The 17,651-nt window shown below is 49.4% G+C and overlaps 1 protein-coding gene across 1 annotated transcript in view; it reads left to right on the top strand.

Moving 5' to 3' along the window:
* Positions 1–15,567, top strand: part of LOC140903512 (1,5-anhydro-D-fructose reductase) — a 45,511-nt gene extending 29,944 nt beyond the window's left edge. The window contains exons 4-12 of the mRNA XM_073324876.2: positions 4,309–4,476; positions 6,387–6,503; positions 7,766–7,843; positions 9,395–9,511; positions 10,611–10,717; positions 11,631–11,718; positions 11,926–12,009; positions 12,897–12,985; positions 15,113–15,567. Coding sequence (XP_073180977.2) covers positions 4,309–4,476; positions 6,387–6,503; positions 7,766–7,843; positions 9,395–9,511; positions 10,611–10,717; positions 11,631–11,718; positions 11,926–12,009; positions 12,897–12,985; positions 15,113–15,152 — 888 coding nt within the window. The 3' untranslated portion in view covers positions 15,153–15,567. The remainder of the gene's footprint in view (positions 1–4,308; positions 4,477–6,386; positions 6,504–7,765; positions 7,844–9,394; positions 9,512–10,610; positions 10,718–11,630; positions 11,719–11,925; positions 12,010–12,896; positions 12,986–15,112) is intronic.
* The last annotated feature ends 2,084 nt before the right edge of the window (positions 15,568–17,651 follow it).

Here is a 17,651-nt window from a genome sequence, read left to right as displayed (position 1 = left end):
GCCTTTACAAACATGTTAAGTACCGTTGCCCCCTTAGTCCCAGCACTGAGGAAATTATCAGGATCTGGCAAGTCTGTTTCAGTTAGGAGGAGAAACTGACGACAGGTATTTGTTTGGTTGGATCCTGTTTTGTTTACAAAGAAAGCACAGGCCAGTTTGCTTGTTTTCCCTGAAAACAATTAAAAACAAACAGCAAGCAGTTTCCTGGCTTTCAGTTTCCAAGCCTACCTCTCCAGCAGTTCCAGGCCACAAGGAGCTCGCTCTCTCTGCTCCCCCACACAACTGCTTCTCTCTCTGTCTGCTTGGTTTCTGCTCAAATATACCCACACACACACACACACCTTGCCAAACAATTGCCACAGCCTAGCTTCTGTGTTTGCAATCAGGGAAGCCCACATGGCTCCGCTTCTGATCTTGCCATTGGCTTGCGTGGTGGCTTCTACTGTTATCCGGTATCTCATGACATAAAGGGGCTTAATTGCTCCTTCTATTGAGCCTGGAAGAAAGGTGCTTAGCACATGCATTGGCTTTAACCAGGTCTGTGATTGTCTATAGATCAAAGATCATTAACATCCTCCACATAACAGTATTTTGAGTTCACTGGCAGTCGATTTACAGGAGGCAGATACTCATTTGAGGACCGCTTTCTAGACCCACTGAAGTCTAATGTTTAAACTCCTGTTGACTTCAGTGGTCCTAAGAGAGAATGGAAGTTGCAGAATGAATGCATAACACCTATGTCAGGTGCTGGCTTGCCAGCGCTGAGAAGCACTGTCCTCTGTTTGTCGTCATTGGATTCAATCAAAGCTATTAAAAAAAAAATTAATAAATCTGCATTTGTTGTGAAGTACAAGGGGGAGATGGCCAAGGTGTTCCTACAACTCTGGCAATCCTGACAGCCCAAGTGGCTCATGTGGGATGTGGGCAGGCAGGGTGCAATTTAGAGCAAGCCTCGGTGCAACTGTAACGTGCACAGGGGCCAAAGAAGCTGGAGTATAAGAGCAGCACCAAGTCTGTAGCGTGATGAGTGGAACTTGAGAAAGAGGGTCAGGTTTCCAGAGGGATCTGGTTTGGGGAGGCATCAGGGGCTTAGCAAGGCATGCTGGGGCCAGGCTGCTGGTGCACAAACACCAGAGTTTCGGCATGTAACACTGGCCTCTTAGGCATGTTTGATAAAGTCTTGTCTCTTGCAACTGTGCCCGCCTTCCTCATCCCTTATTGTTAATGACACCCCCGGCCCCGGTCAGACCTTACTTGCAAACTGTGAACAGATTTGAGCTAGAATCACTGCAAGCCAATAAACCTGGCAGCTCCTGGTGCCATTTCAGTCACTTTTCAGAGCACGTGAGCATTTTTTGACTTTGAACATCAGTATTTCTTTCTGCGAGCTGGTGGATCTTCTGTTCTTCCCTGAGGCATGAAGTCTCTTAACTTGGATCCTGGCTGGTCCAACTGCCAATGCTCTTTGTGTCTAATTCTTCCCTGAATTGTGTCAAGTGTTTGAGATCCTTCAGCAGTGACTCTTACAGGCTAATCTCGCACAGGACTTGCCTATACTACAAAATTGTGCCAACTCAAACTATCCTGGTACAATTTTGAAGTAATACAATTCCCCTATAAAGATCAGGGCAGCTTATTCCTTTTCCTGTGTGGTTAAAACCACACTAAGGTTAAAGGCAAAGCTACATCTTTGTCTGGTCTGCCTATTTTGGAAGAAAATTGCACCAAGCAAAATAGTTTTACTGGCCTCACTTTCAAGTGTTGATGAGGTCGTAATGGGTTGCCTTTCTGCAGCAATAGTGTTAGCCTGTACCAAAAAAGAGGAGCCAGGAAAAACTGGGTGGGAGGTTGGATGAGAGGGAGAAAATAAGAGAGAAGGGACTGTAGGCATGGGAACCAGTTCTACTGCTTTTGTTCTGAAACTTTTTTGCCAGAGTAGACCCGTTGGCAAATACTGGGATGTTATGTTCTGTGAAGAAACTAAAGTCAGCCAATCAACCCAATGTTTTCACTGATATTTTTTGGATTTGAATTTTTTTTTTTAAATCCCGCTCTTGTTTTGTTGCTCAACAAATTTGATAACAGTAGGTTTTTTTTCTTGCAAACGTCTCCATTTCATCCCAAAGGCATTTAAAACAAAACACAGCAAACTTCAAACAGCTGACCCAAAGCCCATTGAAGTCAATGGGATTTGTTCCATTAGGATCAATCCATGAAACTATGTTGGCTACTGAAGGGTAAAGAGCGGCCAGCAAAACTGTTCCTTTTGGTAGCCCACTGGGCAACTGTGGTCACGGGATAGATGTAGTTGCTCCCCAGCTATGGTCCTTACTTTCACAAAGGATCCTTGGTCCTCAAGGCGATTTTCATGTCTCTGTGCCAGGGCAGAGCTCCGTTTGTTATGGAGGGAAGCGGCTTCCCATCGAGGCCGATCAGGATCCGTTTGCTTTGTTGTGCAATTAAATAATCGTTGTAGGTTTAATCCTTTAATAAACTTCCCTGGGACACGGAACGCTTGTGGGGTGCCCCATGGCTTTGCCAGCCTTGACTCAGGCCTCTGCTGCCAGCAGCACTCACGAGACCCGAGAAAGAGCTGGGAGAGGTAATTGTCTACCTTAATCTCCTTTCAAAGAGGTCTTTGATGGGAATTGAATTCTGATGAAAGACTGCTGGGTTGGCAGCCTTGGAGATGAGATGTTCTCTGTCAGCCCCAAGGGGGAGGTCCAGGGTGGATGTCATCTGCGCCAATGCACCATGGCGCAAGCCCTGATCTTGTCGAATAGGTGTTTTAGGATGAGAGGGGGGCGAATTTCCAGCCAGGGCCTGAGATCTAAAGCCCAGCATTGGCCCACGAGAGTGCAGGAGATGGGAGAGCACAGCTAGAGAGAAGAGCGGGACATTAGGGAGCTGGGAGAGGAGGGGTGGTTTGACTGAGGACTTCAGCAATGCGTTGGCTAGATGGGAGAAGGAGGCAGGGAGCCCACCCGACTGCGGGCTCTCTCATTGGACGGTGCTGTGGCATGATGTACTGAGCATCCGATATCGAGCGCAGGTTAAACGCTGATTGTTTTCAAGAACAAGAGAGCCCGGGCGCTACAAGGGGTGGGTGCAGCTGTGATCAATCTACCCCAGGGATCCTGCCTCTCGGCATAACTCCTGCTGGGCCTACACTTCTCCCCACCTGCTTTCCCTTTGTTCCAAGGCAGGAACAACCCTGCATAAGTGCCGGTTCATCTGTTTGGGTCGGATGCTGCGGTCGCTCTTTGTCTGCGTGTTCTTTGCAGGCAGGGGCATGCCGGCCTCCACTCTTGGGTAAACGCTGTAATTAAAGGAGGCTTGGTACAGAGAGGGTTCTCGGCGGCTCTGTTTCCGCACACAGCCAGGGTGCGGCTGGGTGTCAGCAGGATGCCGCAGCCCAGATCAGGTGAATATGTTTACAAGGCTGAGTTAATGCTCAGGCAGATGTTAACAGCCCATGAAGTTAGCAGAAAGAGGCCCACTGAATTCAGCGGACATAGGATCAGACCCTTTGTTCAAGGGAGAATGTGGTAATTCCCGAAGACTTTGCTGGGACTGGTAGCAAAGAGAGGGACAATGACTCTTGGCCTATTAGAAGTGTGTGAATGGTTTCAGAGTAACAGCCGTGTTAGTCTGTATTCGCAAAAAGAAAAGGAGGACTTGTGGCACCTTAGAGACTAACCAATTTATTTGAGCATAAGCTCAAAGTGTGTGAATGTTTATTGCAAACCCATGAAGGGCAAGAGCATGTCGAAACTGTTTGAAGTGCCTATGAGCCTATGGATGTTGGTAGTTGGCGTATGAGCCCCCAGAGACTGGTGCAGCAGAGGACAGCCTTGTTATCCCCGTCTGTGCGTGTACCCAAAGCCCTTTTAATCTCCAAGGCAACAAAATATTCCATGAGTCTTGGCTCTGCAAAGTTGCAGCTGAAGCTCTCTTGCCTGGGGAGCTGTGGGACCCTTTTGACAACCGAATGTGGGCTGGAGCACGGCTATGCACCATAGCTGAAAGGTGGCATCGTGGGCACCACAGTGCCATGCTGGGGCCTTGGTTTAACACCGACTTGGAAGGACGAGCACCATGTGTGGAATTTGCAGCATCTGGCCATTCTCTGGGGGTATCTCCTACCCAAGTGTGGACAAGGCCTGGCCCTGGGTTTGGCTTGAGAGATCTCAAGCTATTGAGCATGTCTTTGGCTGGTGTAAATCAGTGTAGCTCGTTAGCCCCAGGAGTGTGGCTCGGGGGAAGATTAGACAGCAAGCAGTGATGCGTCTATTGCTTTCTTTGCAGTGTCCCCCGGATGCTGCTCAGGAAGCCCTACAGGTAGCGTTAGATGCTGGATATCGGCACTTCGACTGTGCTTATTTTTACCAGAACGAGGCCACGATCGGAGCAGCCTTTGAAAAGATGCTGGGGGAAGGGAGGCTGAAGAGAGACGAACTTTATGTGGTGAGCAAGGTGAGCCCCGTTTCCCTTCCAGACAGAAGCCCAGGATTGCTAATTCTTTCTAAGTTACCCCAAGACTTGGGATACTGGGTGTTTGTGGTTTTTTTCTCGTGGCCTCTGCTCCTGGACTCATGATATGGTGAAAATTTCAGCCTCCATTAAATAAAAAAATGATTTCCTAACCCTCTCGGTTATTCACAGAAGCTGCAAAATGAGACACCCCCCCCCCCAAAGGCCAGAAGGCAAATAAGACCCTATGGCTTTTTAAGCCAATCTCATGGATTCTAGGGGGGCCTGACTCATGAAGGCTTGATGTTGACTGTACTGTGTGCCTTGTGGATTGAAACACAATTGTCAAAGAGCTGCCATTCCCAGTGCAGAACAACAACGTTATTAAACTTTCTAATTTACTAGAGATGATCGAAAATGGACAATGGGACAGTTTTTTTTCCATTGGCAAATACAATTTTGTCGGAATCTAAACTATTTTGCAGAAACATCTCAATTTTGGCAAAGTTGCAATGGAAAAAAATGTCAAAACACATCATTTCGACTTTCCCGTTTCATTTAACTTCCACTTGCATATTTTTATGTTAGTCCAGATTGTATTATTTTGACCTGAGCAAACTGAAAAGTTTCAATATTTCCAAATAGATACTTTTCTGAATTTTCACCCCACTAGAAATTTCAATTTGTTGGAATTTTCCACAGGATTCAAATTCCATTTTTTGCCCAGTAGTGCTAAGTGTTCTTATATGCCATTTGAGAACACTAATCTATTGTCTATCTACATATATACAAACATCTCACTTTTGTGGAGCACACCCATAGCTACTATAGAATCATAGAAATGTTGGGCTGGAAGGGACCCTGAAAAGTCATCAAGTCCTGTCCCCTGCACTGAGGCAGGACCAAGTAAACCTTGACTATCCCAGACAAGTTTTGTCCAACCTGGTCTTAAAAACCTCCAGCAAGGGGATTCCATGAACAAACTTGGAAGCCTAAATAAATATCTAACCTAAATAGCCTTTCCTGCCAGTTTACCCCATTACTTTTTGTCCTACCTCCAATGAACATGGAGAACAATTGATCACAGTCCTCTTTATAACCGCCATTCACGTATTTCAAGACTGTTATCAGGTCAGTCATCTTTTCTCAAGACTAAGCTCTATTTATGATATTATCTAAGACTCCGTTTATGATGCAAGTAACAAAGACCCATGGTAGGTGCCTACAACAATCAGCAGCAATGAAATGCTAAATAGAAGAGATTTCCAAGCTGGGTGTACCTCAGAGCTGATTGGTCACATGGTGCTGGCTCCTCCTCCTGGTTATTTGCTGAGAAGAGCAGACCAATAGGAGCAGGGACATGGAATGAAGAGCAACATTTGACTTATTGCTCTAAGGCCTGGTGGACACACTTCATTTGTATAGAGTAAAATACTGGGGGAAAGGGATGTCCGTTTTTGATCTTTGAGAGGAAGGATGGTGCTGGGGTGAAGCCACTGGACTGGGATTCAGGAGATCTGTCTTCAGTTCCTGGCTCTGTCACACCCTCCCGCTATGACCGAGTCACGGAGTCTCTCTGTGCCTCTGTTTCCCATCTATACAGCTCATTATACTCCTGTTCTCCTACTCTTTCTCTGACCATGCCCCCATTTTACAGAGGCAGCCTGGTCCAGTAGAACAGACAGTGGATTGGGAGTCTAGAAACCTGGGCTCTGTCTCTCGCTGTGTGACCTGGAGTAATTTACTTCCCCTCCACGTTTCTCCTCCCACCCTGTGTCTGTCTCTTCTATGTAGACTGTGAGCTCGGCAGGGCTGGGACTCTCTCTCTCGGATAGTGCCCAGCACAGGGGGCCCTCATTTTGGTTAGGTGCTCCTGGAATGCAATGAATAATGCAACTATCCTCTCTGGGCAGCTATGGAACAGCTTCCATGCCCCGCAGGATGTGAAGCCGGCTTTCCTGAAAAGCCTGACGATGCTGAAGCTGGATTACCTGGATCTCTATCTCATGCACTCTCCAATGGGCTTTCTGGTAAGGTGGCTTCTCTCTGAGCTGATGGCATTTAGTTCCCTTTCTTCCCCTCAGCCACACAGCAGTTTACACGGTGATGAGTCAGTGCACGACAGAACTGGGTTTCCGTTCGTAATTATCAGGAGGCAAAACAAGGCAGGCTGGGTTGTCCCTCCGTGGCAGGTCGACAGCCCCTGAGGGTGTTGTCTGGTTTCCTTTTGCGCTTCTAGGAAGCGTGTTCTCATGGCTAAAATGTGAAGCTGAGACTCAGACTTAAAACACGACCTTGGGCAAGTCACTTGATAGACCCTGGGCCTCAGTTCTCCCTGTGCCGCATGGAAATAATAGCACTGTCCCGCTCCCCAGGGGCAGGAGGTGCTCAGATATTACGGTGATAAGAGCCAAGGTAAAGGTTCTGTAGCTACTTGGATGGAAGGTGCAACAAGGGCTTTAGAAACATGGCATAACCGGGCCACGTTGTCTGACTTCCATGGATGGGTGGCATAAGCCGATAGAGAACTTGACTCATGTAGGTCCAAGGTGCCATTTGGAGACAATAAAGGATCACTTCCCTGGCACCTGGAACGCTGCCACCCCTGGGGTGGCACACAGCAACTGTTTAACAGCAAAATAGGTTAGGCTGGGAAATGAAGAAAATGAGAGGATCCAGTTGGAGCTGTAGGGGAAGTTGAGGGCAATCAGGTGCTGGGCATTGTGTTACTGTAGATGGGCCTCCTGGGTAGGCCAGAGAGTCATCCTGATCAATGAGGCTCTCTGGGCGATTTTGGTAAGAGGAAGGGGACCTGTGAGAACACCAGGGTTAAACTCTCTTGGGGCAATTACGCTTACTTGGACGTGTGCCGGCTGGGCAACACCACAGCAGGGGAGTCTCCTATCCACGTTGAGACCCAGCCTCATTCTCCTTTGAGCTCATGAGCCTGGACTGCCTCCCCTTGACTGGAATAGTGGGAGAGGGGTCAAGCAATCAGGCCGGGATATTCGCTCTCTAGAAAAGCCCCCTGCAGACCTCACCGACACTGCATCATCCAGCTCAAAAAATCTGGTGCCCCTGGCTTTCTTTCACACTTCCTCCTGTTGCAATAACTCTGACAGAAGTGGTGGGCATTCCCCGGGGATGAACGGGCCAGCGGGGGTGTTTGATGCCTGGCCACTCGTTAATTCTTGGCAAGTCAGGTCAACTCGGGGCAGGACTCTCAGCAGTTCCAGAGATACCCATGGGATGCTTCACCCTAGAAAGTGGCTCTTGGTCTGTTCCCCTGCAGAATATCAACGAGGAGCTCATGCCTCAAAAGGACGGGTTGCTTCTGCAGTCGGATGTGGACTACGTGGACACCTGGCGGGTAAGAGGCCACACATCAGGCCAAGTGTAATCATGTTCATGGGGGGTCATGAGCAGGAACAGAACCTGGGACCTTTTGCACCTCAGCCCAAGCTGCTACTATGTGAGCTAAAGGCGCAGTAGCGATGGGATAGGGCAGCTGAGCTACATGGAGGTATTTAGGATGGAAGGGATCCCTTATCAGGGGAAGCCCGGATTCCCACCTCCTGCATGCCTCGGTGATGTGCACCATTGATGGATACCATAAGCACACAGGGCCTGATCCAAAGCCCTTTCCAGCCAGTGGAAAGACTCTCATTGGCTTCGATGGGCTCGCCCATAGTGCTCAGCGAGCAGCAGGGAAAGAGCAGCATAGGCTGCCCATCCCCCTCCAGTCGTAACGATCTCCATGGCTGACTCGTGTTCCTCACGTATATTTCCCATCAGCAGCCTCTGCTGTCTGGCTGCAAGAGACAGAGAGGCAGGCTGAATGCGGCTGCCACCGTAGCAATTGGTAATTACCAGCAAGGTTAAGAGCTGCGAGCCGGGGCAGGTTTTTAGTCTGGCTGGAGACAATGGAATGGCCTCATTTAAAATGCACAAAGGCCCCAAGAAGGAGCTATTGCTTCGCGGGAGGAGACAGGCTGCGCTTGCGTGCCGACAGAAATATTTTTAAACCCATTCCGAAGGGGGGAGAGAGCTACGATTCCAGTCGGCTCCCGGGTGTCAGAGCCACTGGCTTTCCAACCCAGCTGCCCTTTCCCTCCGGAAATGGGAATGCCCCTCTGGGACGTTGAACGAGTGGCTTTTCTGCCGGGCAGCCCGCTTCCCGAGAGGCCTTCCACCTCCCTCGTTCTGGGCATGTGCAGAAGGCCGAATTCGGGCCCGTCACTGCAGCTCGCCTGGCAAATCTGTCCTGTGTGGGTGCCCAAGGCAGAGGCTGTGTTTTTAAGGCGCTCCGTTCTCGGCACTGCCTGAAGGTCCAGCCTAAGCACGTGGAGAGATGGAGATCAGCCCTTTACCACTTGAATCCGATTGATCACAATCGTCGCAGGAGCTGCATGCCTGCCCTGGGTGGGCGTGGAGGACCGAATGGTGGGCAGGACAATCGGGACCCTCTTCTGCCAGCATAAGCACTGGGGCAGGATCTTCTGTGGCACGTGAGAGCACCAATCGCTGGGCTTGGTCCATGCACCTGGGCTCACCTCCTCAAAGGTATTCAGGCACCGGTGCCTCACTCCCTTCGAGGATCTGGGCCGACGTCCCTAAGGAGGTGGAGGGCTTTGGGTTAGTTTGACACAGGTGCTGAGCACCCAAGCTCCGGGTGAAGCCGGTGGCAGCTGCAAGCATTCCAGCACCCCGGCAAAGCCAGCCAGTGCATTGTCACTCGCCCGTTATTTCAGCAGCCCCCTGCGTTTCCCCAGCTGTGTAGGCCCAGCCCATGACCTGCTGCATAGAATCCTAGAAGATTAGGGTTGGAAGAGACCTCAGGAGGTCACCTAGTCCAACCCCCTGCTCAGAGCAGGACCACTCCCCAACAAAATCATCCAGCACCTCTTTGTTTTCCTGGCAGGCGATGGAGAAGCTGGTGGATGAAGGCCTGGTGAAATCGGTGGGGGTTTCCAACTTCAACATCTCCCAGCTGGAGAGGCTGCTGTCCGTGTGCAGGATCAAGCCTGCCGCCAACCAGGTAAAGGCGTGTGAGTTACACCGGTAACAATGTCGTTTCCTGTGGTGGTGTAGGCCGCTCCTAGGATATGAGCGAGACCAGGTGGGTGAGTCTCCTTCAGCTCTGTGCAGCTCCGAAGTTTTTGTCTCTCACCTGCTCTGCCTGTAGCAATCGTGTCTCCGCTCCAGGGAGTGCTCCCGCTCGCTTTGCATTGCGCTGCTTAAGGTCCCAAGCAAGAATTGGGAACCTGCAGCTGTGGCATCCTCCGTACTGTGCTAAGCAGGCTTTGGGGGCTTAATGCAGCATTCGAATGCCTGGGTTCGCAGCTTGAGCGGAGCCAGAGAGGTTGTGCTTGCTCTTTGAGGGCTTGGCCCCAAAAGGACTCCCAGAAGCACAGAGCCCAACCATGCTTGGGACCCCACTGTGCTCAGTATGAGACAGTCCCAGCACTGAAAAGCCAGGGGTCCAGAGAGACAAGACGGGCGAAGGGGAAACAATCCTGGAGAGGGGGAAGTTACTTGCTCAAGGTTAATGGCACAACTGGGAACAGAACCCAAGCCTCATGGCTCCGAATCGCCCCTAAGTAGGTCAAGCTGCCTCTCTAACATGGGGGTGGGGTGTGGCCTGGAGAAGGCTGAGGACCACGGGCCTAATCAATCAACCTCCCTGCGGCCGGTCCTGTGTCCGTTCTCCAAGCCAGCCACGGTCACTGACCAATAGCTAACGCTGCAGAAGGAGGCCCCGGGGAATGCTGTGCAGGCAGAAGGGGGATTGATTGGTCCTGATCTGCCAGAAAGCTGCAGCCGGAGCCTTGCTTCCTCTCTCTTAGGCCAGGGTGTGGAGGAAGGAGGCCGAATCTGATGCTCGGTCCAGCATGCTGGGAGAAGCATGTGGGGCTGGGCAGAGAAGAGGAGGAGACCTTCCCGGGGCAGGAGGGAAGCTCACCTGACCCTGGGGCTACGGGGGCTCATGATATTCAGCAAACCAGGCCCCAGCTTTGGGTTTTCCGATGAAAGCTGCCGCCTCTCGGGAAGGACTTCCCGGCCCTTCAGAGCCCGCTCATGAGCACCTTGAGGCAATGGGACGTGGGCGTGAGAGACAATAACTGTTTCTCTACCAGGTGGAGCTGCATCCCTACCTGACCCAGCCCAAGCTGGTGGAGTACTGCAGGTCCAAGGGGATCGTCCTCATCGCATACAGTCCCTTCGGCTGCCCTGCTATGCCCCGGTCAGTCCAAAAGTGACCTGTAAAGGGAGAATGACCAGTGAGCTAATCAGAGAAGGGGGGGAGGTAGAAGGTGGGGTGTTCTTGCCGCCCCAGAGTCCATGCTGATGACTCGGAAATCACCCTTCTGGGGACAGTAGAGACCCACAGCTACAGCACAAAGCAGCAGTTCTGCCTGAACCAGCATCACGGGGCTCAGTGGTGACTGGCAGATGGAGTGAGTGTGAGCTGGAGTGCCTGAGAGGTGTTTCTTCCAGCGGCCACGGCTGCAAACTCAGCCTGGGCTGGCTCTGAGACACAAGCTGGGTCCTTCTCTTCTCGAGCTTCGTGGCCGGTAACCTGGCCCACCCGTCCAAGGTGTGGCTGAGATCTTGGATATGCTAACTGAGCTGGATTCTGCTCTCTCTCCGGTTTGATTTCACTGGCTTGGGACTTACACTCGTGTGAGAGGGAGAAGAATCCAATAGCATTTACTGGATTCATTTATCTTGGATAAATATCAGGGGGTAGCCGTGTTAGTGAAGAAGTCTGAAGAAGTGGGGTTTTTTACCCACGAAAGCTTATGCCCAAATAAATCTGTTAGTTTTTTAGGTGCCACCAGACTCTTTGTTGTTTTCTTGGATAAATACTTAATCAAGAGTCAGGTCAATGTAACAGGGGTCCCTCTGCGTGATGAGTTCTGGCTACCGCGTGGTGACAAAGCAGGGGAAAGGCAAAGTGAGCTGGGCCAGGGAGGGATGCTGGCTGTTGTTAGCAGCCGTTGTTTGCACAGCAGCACCAATGGGCATTCGTCGACCCTGTGGCTGGCTCAGGGGGAGTGACTCAGTGCTTTCCCTTCCCCATTTCTCGAACCCACCAGCTTTCTGTTGGCAAAGGGCTGCCCGTTGTTCAGGACTCTCCAAATCTCTTCCCTTAGCCCTACGGGGAAGAACAGTCCGGTGCCCCTCCTGGAGAATCCAACGGTGAATGAGATCGCTCAGAAGCACGGAAAAACCAGCGCTCAGGTGAGGGGGGACAGCACTGGCCCTAGCGGTGTTTGTCTATAGCCGCACGACATCCTATCTAACCTACACGGAGGTGGGGGTTTGTGGGTGCAGTGTGGGAAAAGTGTGTGTGTGTGTGTGTCTGTCTTTTCCTGCTGGCTGTGTGCCTCCTGGCCACCACGCCAGCCACGTACCTTGGCTCACCAACTCCTCCTGCCCTCTCTGCAGGTTCTCATCCGCTTCCACCTTCAGAGGGGCATCGCCACCATCCCGAAAAGCATCACCCCGTCCCACATCGTGGAGAACGCAGAGGTAACAGGGATGGCTAGTGAGCCAGGAGCCCTCTTCCGCTCCTGGCGAATGGCTGAGGTGTTAATGTCACGAGAGCGGGGTGAAAAGCTGCACACAAGCAACGGCTGGGGACTTGTACCAAAGCTGAGCTGTACCCAGCAGGATTTGAATGGCTAGTTCAAGGGACCCTTAAGTATTGCTAGCTTGAGGGTTAGCCGCTCCGTTCGGCGATACGCTTGTAGCTTGGAGACCTAGCTGGATTTGCTCCTTGTAGAACACACAATACAGAGCAAGGTCTGGCTATTAAACAGCCTTGATTGGCATGCACGGCCCCCCTTGCGAGAGGTGGGGTTGCGCAGTACCTGGGGAGCCCGTTAACAGAGTTATTCTTAAGCCATCTACAGCCATTCTTGTCCCGGCTCCAGCTGTGACGATCCGGATGAAAACACGTCCGGGCCAGGGAAGCAGCTGTGGGAATAGATTGTGGCCCGTACATCTGGGGGCGGGATTTTTGTCCTTTCACTGAGGAGTTGAGGGGGTGGCCATGCCTGTTTGGCAGAGCTGTGCTGAACAAATGGGCCGGGCCAGGCACCCAGTAGAAGATCTGCTCTTCACCTCGGGGAGAGAGAGAGACACGAAGTGTCTGGGCCTGTCTGCTGTGGGGCAAGGCAGGGGGTGAATTTCAGCACAGCAACTTGCCACGCAGTAACCTCCTGTGTGCGTGTCGGGGAAATCCTACGCCCACACCCTGCCATTCCCTGTATCCAGCCTCCAAGGGGCTGCATTTCCCAGCCTTACAGAATATCCACCCGCGACTTCCATGCTCTGCTGGGGCCTTGCGTCTCCCTGCAGACCTCTGAGCCCAGAAAGCCCTTGGCTTGGGTTCAAAGGCTGTTTCTTCTGTGTAGGTGTATGACTTTCAGCTGACACACAAAGAAATCCAGACGCTGGAAGGACTAAACTGCAACACGCGATTTATTAAATGGAAACTGATGGGGTGAGTGATTGAAACAGGCTCGTCTAACTAAAAAAATGTATCCGTGTGCAACTGTGCGCTTGCCTTCGGGGCCCGGCTAGTGATCGTACATAGGGAAGCTTGCAGGCTAGGAAGCAGTGGATGCTTTCAGTCATGTGGTCCAGGGGCTAGCGCACTGGATGGGGATGCAGGAGACCTGGGTTCTATTTCTAGCATTGCCTCTGCCCTGCTGGGTGACCTGAGGCCAGTCACTTCCCACCCCCTGCCTCAGTTTCCCTACAGGCAAAATGGGGATAATGAGTCTTTGCTTATCATCTGCAGGGTTTCTATAGGAGGTAGATATTGAGTAGCATCTACTCATGTAAGGATCTCAAAGCACCTTGCCAACATTAATTAATTAACCCACAGTGAAGTAGGTAAGGGACCAAACCCAGCAGCGACCGTCCCCATTAGCTTCAGGTGGGGTTGTTCCAGTGTGGGTCTCACCTGTTATAAAGGGAGTTGTTTCTTCACTGATGTTAACCCACTCTGAGGCCAGGGATAAATCACAAAGGTTTGAGCAGCACGTTGAAGATCCAGTGTAATACGTTTGAAGTGTTGCTATTGTTTGTTTAACCACTGACCCTATTGGCCCCTGTGCAATACACGCAATCCAATCTTCCCTGGTGGCAGGGCTTGCAAATTGGAAAGGCCAGCATGGGACCCAAAGAGACTTCACCTGGGTGGAGGGCGGGGTCAGTAGCATAACCTGAGCTAGGAGAATGTGGATTTGATGCTCTCTAGTGGTGATGCATCCGTGGTGAAGCTCACGAAAGCTGATGCTCAAATAAATTGGTTAGTCTCTAAGGTGTCACCAGGCCGCCTTTTCTTTTTGCGAATACAGACTAACACGGCTGCTACTCTGAAAGATGTTTCAATCAGCCGTAGAGCTGGTTAAAAGATAAAGCTGCGTCTGTCTTTCCTTCTGAAAATATGAACAAAATGACCCTGCAGAACTTCTGTCTTTTGATGATAGGAAAATTTAGAAGAAATTCCCCTTCCTCCTCTTCCCTGTTTCCACTGAAAAGAGGGGATGGGCCCCCAAAAGAAAACTTCTGGTTTTCAACAGCTGAAAATTTTCAATCCAATGACATTTTCATTTTGATCAAAAAGCCATTTTTAATTGGGGAGGCAGCATTTTGGGTGAAAAATGCTGACCTGCTAAGGCATGGATTGTCGACCTTTTCCCTACTGGAGCCCCTCTCTCATCTAATAAAATCTAGCTCCTTATAGAACACTTTTCAGCAGTAGATCACAGAGGCCCAGATTCAGGAAGGTACTTAAGCGTTCCAACGTCTAACACCTCCCCCCCCCCCCGCCCATGGTGCCCTGCCAGCAAGTGGAATTCTCAGCCCTAAGCTTTGTGAATCTAGTCCAAAGTGACCTGCTTCAGAGTCCTCCAAGCAAAACCCACATCTCCCAGTCCACTCACCCATGCTGCAGGAAGGGCAGGGGTTTCACAACCAAACTCTGTTGGCGGCCCACTAAGTTGAGCCTCTTTTCGTCGTCAGAGGTTGATATTGCCCTGGGGAAGTTAATGGGAGTTTTTCTATTGACTTAATTGGGAGCAGGATCAAGGCCCTTATGTCTTTGAATGCAACAGGAGCTAAAAAGCAGGACTGGCTCATCCTTTTAGTTGGAGAGATTCTGGGTTTAAACACCTGCTGGCGCAACCCATTACTAGCAGATCTGTTGCAGGATGGGCGGCTGACGGAACAGAACGCACCAGGAAATCCAGAGAGGGATGGGCTTGGTTTATTTGTGTTTCTTTTAATTAAACTCCTGGGTTAATGCATTTTAAATTAAAGGTTTAAATTCCCTATTTTGGCTATTCCTATTACATGTGAGAAGAAGTGGCTGGCTACTGCACTGTATTGCTTCTTGAAAAAGCTTCTACATGGAAGATTCTGAATGGCTGTGATTATTGGAATCTCCATCCTTAGAGGTTTTTAAGGCCCAGCCTGATGAAGCCCTGGCTGGGATGATTTTAGTTGGGGTTGGTCCTGCTTCCAGCAGGGGGTTGGACTAGATGACCTCCTGAGGTCTCTTCCAACCCTAATCTTCTATGATTCTATTATTTACTTAGGCTGTATTTGTCTCTTATTCCAGGATGGACACACACAAACACTTCCCATTCGGTGACCAGTAACTATCGTGGCCTAGAGAAATGGCAAGTCAATCATGGAAGATCCGGTTCCCAGTAAATCAACTGCATGTATTGGCAAGCTTTTGAAATGATCCATATCAGGCTCTCAAAATCCTTATGAAAACTTACTAGGCAAGGTAAACTAAAATCTACTTGCCTACCTGTACACCGGGGCTACACCTAATTACGTTTTATTTGCCTATTTAAAATTACATGAGAATGGAGGAGAAGAACTTTACATGGGTGATTTTAAATATCTGCTTAGCAAAGGGTAAGGGGGGATCTTGATAAGCTATTTGTTCTCTTGAGACAGTTTCTAGATGTGGGGGTAAAGGATTAGATGCTTCTGTAATGTTCTCTTGATTTTTTTTCAATAACTCAATAAAAACCAGCTGCCCAATGACAGCATTTAGCATTCCCGGGGCTCCGGTTCAAGTCCATGTGTTCATTTTTCAGGGGACTTTCACCAAGCACTGAACAACTGGGATTTTGTTAAACAGCAGACTGAACCAAAGCGCCTTTAACTTGATGCAACCTGGGATTTGCAGTCTCCTGTTCAAAATCTTCAGCAATTTAAATGCTTCAGCTATGTTCTGCCCCGCCGTGTTAGTTTACAGTGCGGGGGTAGAGTCGTACTAACTGGAATATTTCTATCAATTGGAGTCACAGACGTTTTTACTGTGGGCAGAATGCACCCCGAACTGAAGACCAACCCAATCACTTCAGTCCCGCTGAGGTTGTGCCTGTTCTGGCCCTTTACTCCTGATGAAATGGGATTTAAGTGAGGCCTAGCCCATGTGCTGGATAGCCCTCGATGCATTGGTGAATGTCTGTTGGAGACGAGTCACAGTTTTCACTGCATGTTGCTTACCTTTTGAGGAGCACCCTTTCCCTTCAAGTGCTCGGCAAACAGGCTAGGTCACTGTATGTATGTGCATAAAGTCAGCATGTCCTGATGGACTGCACAGTGCAGCAAGCTGACCTTGACAATTCACTGGTAACAACAGTTTTGCAGTGGACTTCAGTGAATGTATGGTCAGGCCCAGTATTAACTTTGAGAGACTTAAACCCTTTAATATACGTTAGATTTATGTGTATTTGTGGTTTTTAAGATGCACAAGTTCACATGCCTCAGGGGTTACGATACATTAGCCCCTGCTTAGTGTTGGCCGTTCACTTTGTTTGCCAGATGATGATCATTATGTGTGTTGAATGGCTGTAGCGTAAATTTACACTCCTAGAATATACGTCCAAAGTGTGCTCGCTGTGTGTGTGTGTGGGGGGGAGGGGGTTAGAATAAAAACAAATTGGAAAGATGTCAGATGAAACTTTCCTATGGACCTAGTTGAAATAACTTGCTTATAATTAGTTATCACAGCTGTTTCACATTAAATTGGAAAGGAAAGGATGCATTTAGATAACTAATACGTAGCAATATTTAATACCTTGCACACGGCTTTGAAGATGAGATCTCTTTAGCTGAAATCTCACATTTAAACTACCTCTCCAGGGTCTTCAGTTTATGTTCCTGTACATTGTTCTTACTAGCAGTTTGTTTTAAATTGAGAGGTTATTTGTTCCCTTAATTATAACAGATGTGCAAAACCAGCTCTCCCGGTTGCCCTTCAGCCCTGTCTGTTAGTGCCCTCTAGTGGAGTAAAGGTCATTCACTCTGTGTCTAGTCTAAAGTTGAAAAGTTTCAAAGTAGCAGCCGTGTTAGTCTGTATTCGCAGAAAGAAAAGGAGTACTTGTGGCACCTTAGAGACTAACCAATTTATTTGAGCATAAGCTTTCGTGAGCTACAGCTCACTTCATCAGATGCATACTGTGGAAAGTGTAGAAGATCTTTTTATATACACACAAAGCATGAAAAAATACCTCCTCCCACCCCACTCTCCTGCTGGTAATAGCTTATCTAAAGTGACCACTCTCCTTACAATGTGTATGATAATCAAGGTGGGCTATTTCCAGCACAAATCCAGGGTTTAACAAGAATGTTGGGGGCGGGGGGTAGGAAAAAACAAGGAGAAATAGGTTACCTTGCATAATGACTTAGCCACTCCCAGTCTCTATTCAAGCCTAACTTAATTGTATCAAATTTGCAAATGAATTCCAATTCAACAGTTTCTCGCTGGAGTCTGGATTTGAAGTTTTTTTGTTGTAATATAGCAACTTTCATGTCTGTGATTGCGTGACCAGAGAGATTGAAGTGTTCTCCGACTGGTTTATGAATGTTATAATTCTTGACATCTGATTTGTGTCCATTTATTCTTTTACATAGAGACTGTCCAGTTTGACCAATGTACATGGCAGAGGGGCATTGCTGGCACATATCACATTGGTGGATGTGTAGGTGAACGAGCCTCTGATAGTGTGGCTGATGTTATTAGGCCCTGTGATGGTATCCCCTGAATAGATATGTGGGCACAGTTGGCAACGGGCTTTGTTGCAAGGATAGGTTCCTGGGTTAGTGGTTCTGTTGTGTGGTATGTGGTTGCTGGT

This window comes from Lepidochelys kempii, chromosome 26 (genome assembly GCF_965140285.1).
Source record: "Lepidochelys kempii isolate rLepKem1 chromosome 26, rLepKem1.hap1, whole genome shotgun sequence".
NCBI lineage: Eukaryota > Metazoa > Chordata > Testudines > Cheloniidae > Lepidochelys > Lepidochelys kempii.
The sequence above is the reverse complement of the archived record's forward strand: the minus strand, read 5'-3'. Positions and strand labels throughout refer to the sequence as shown.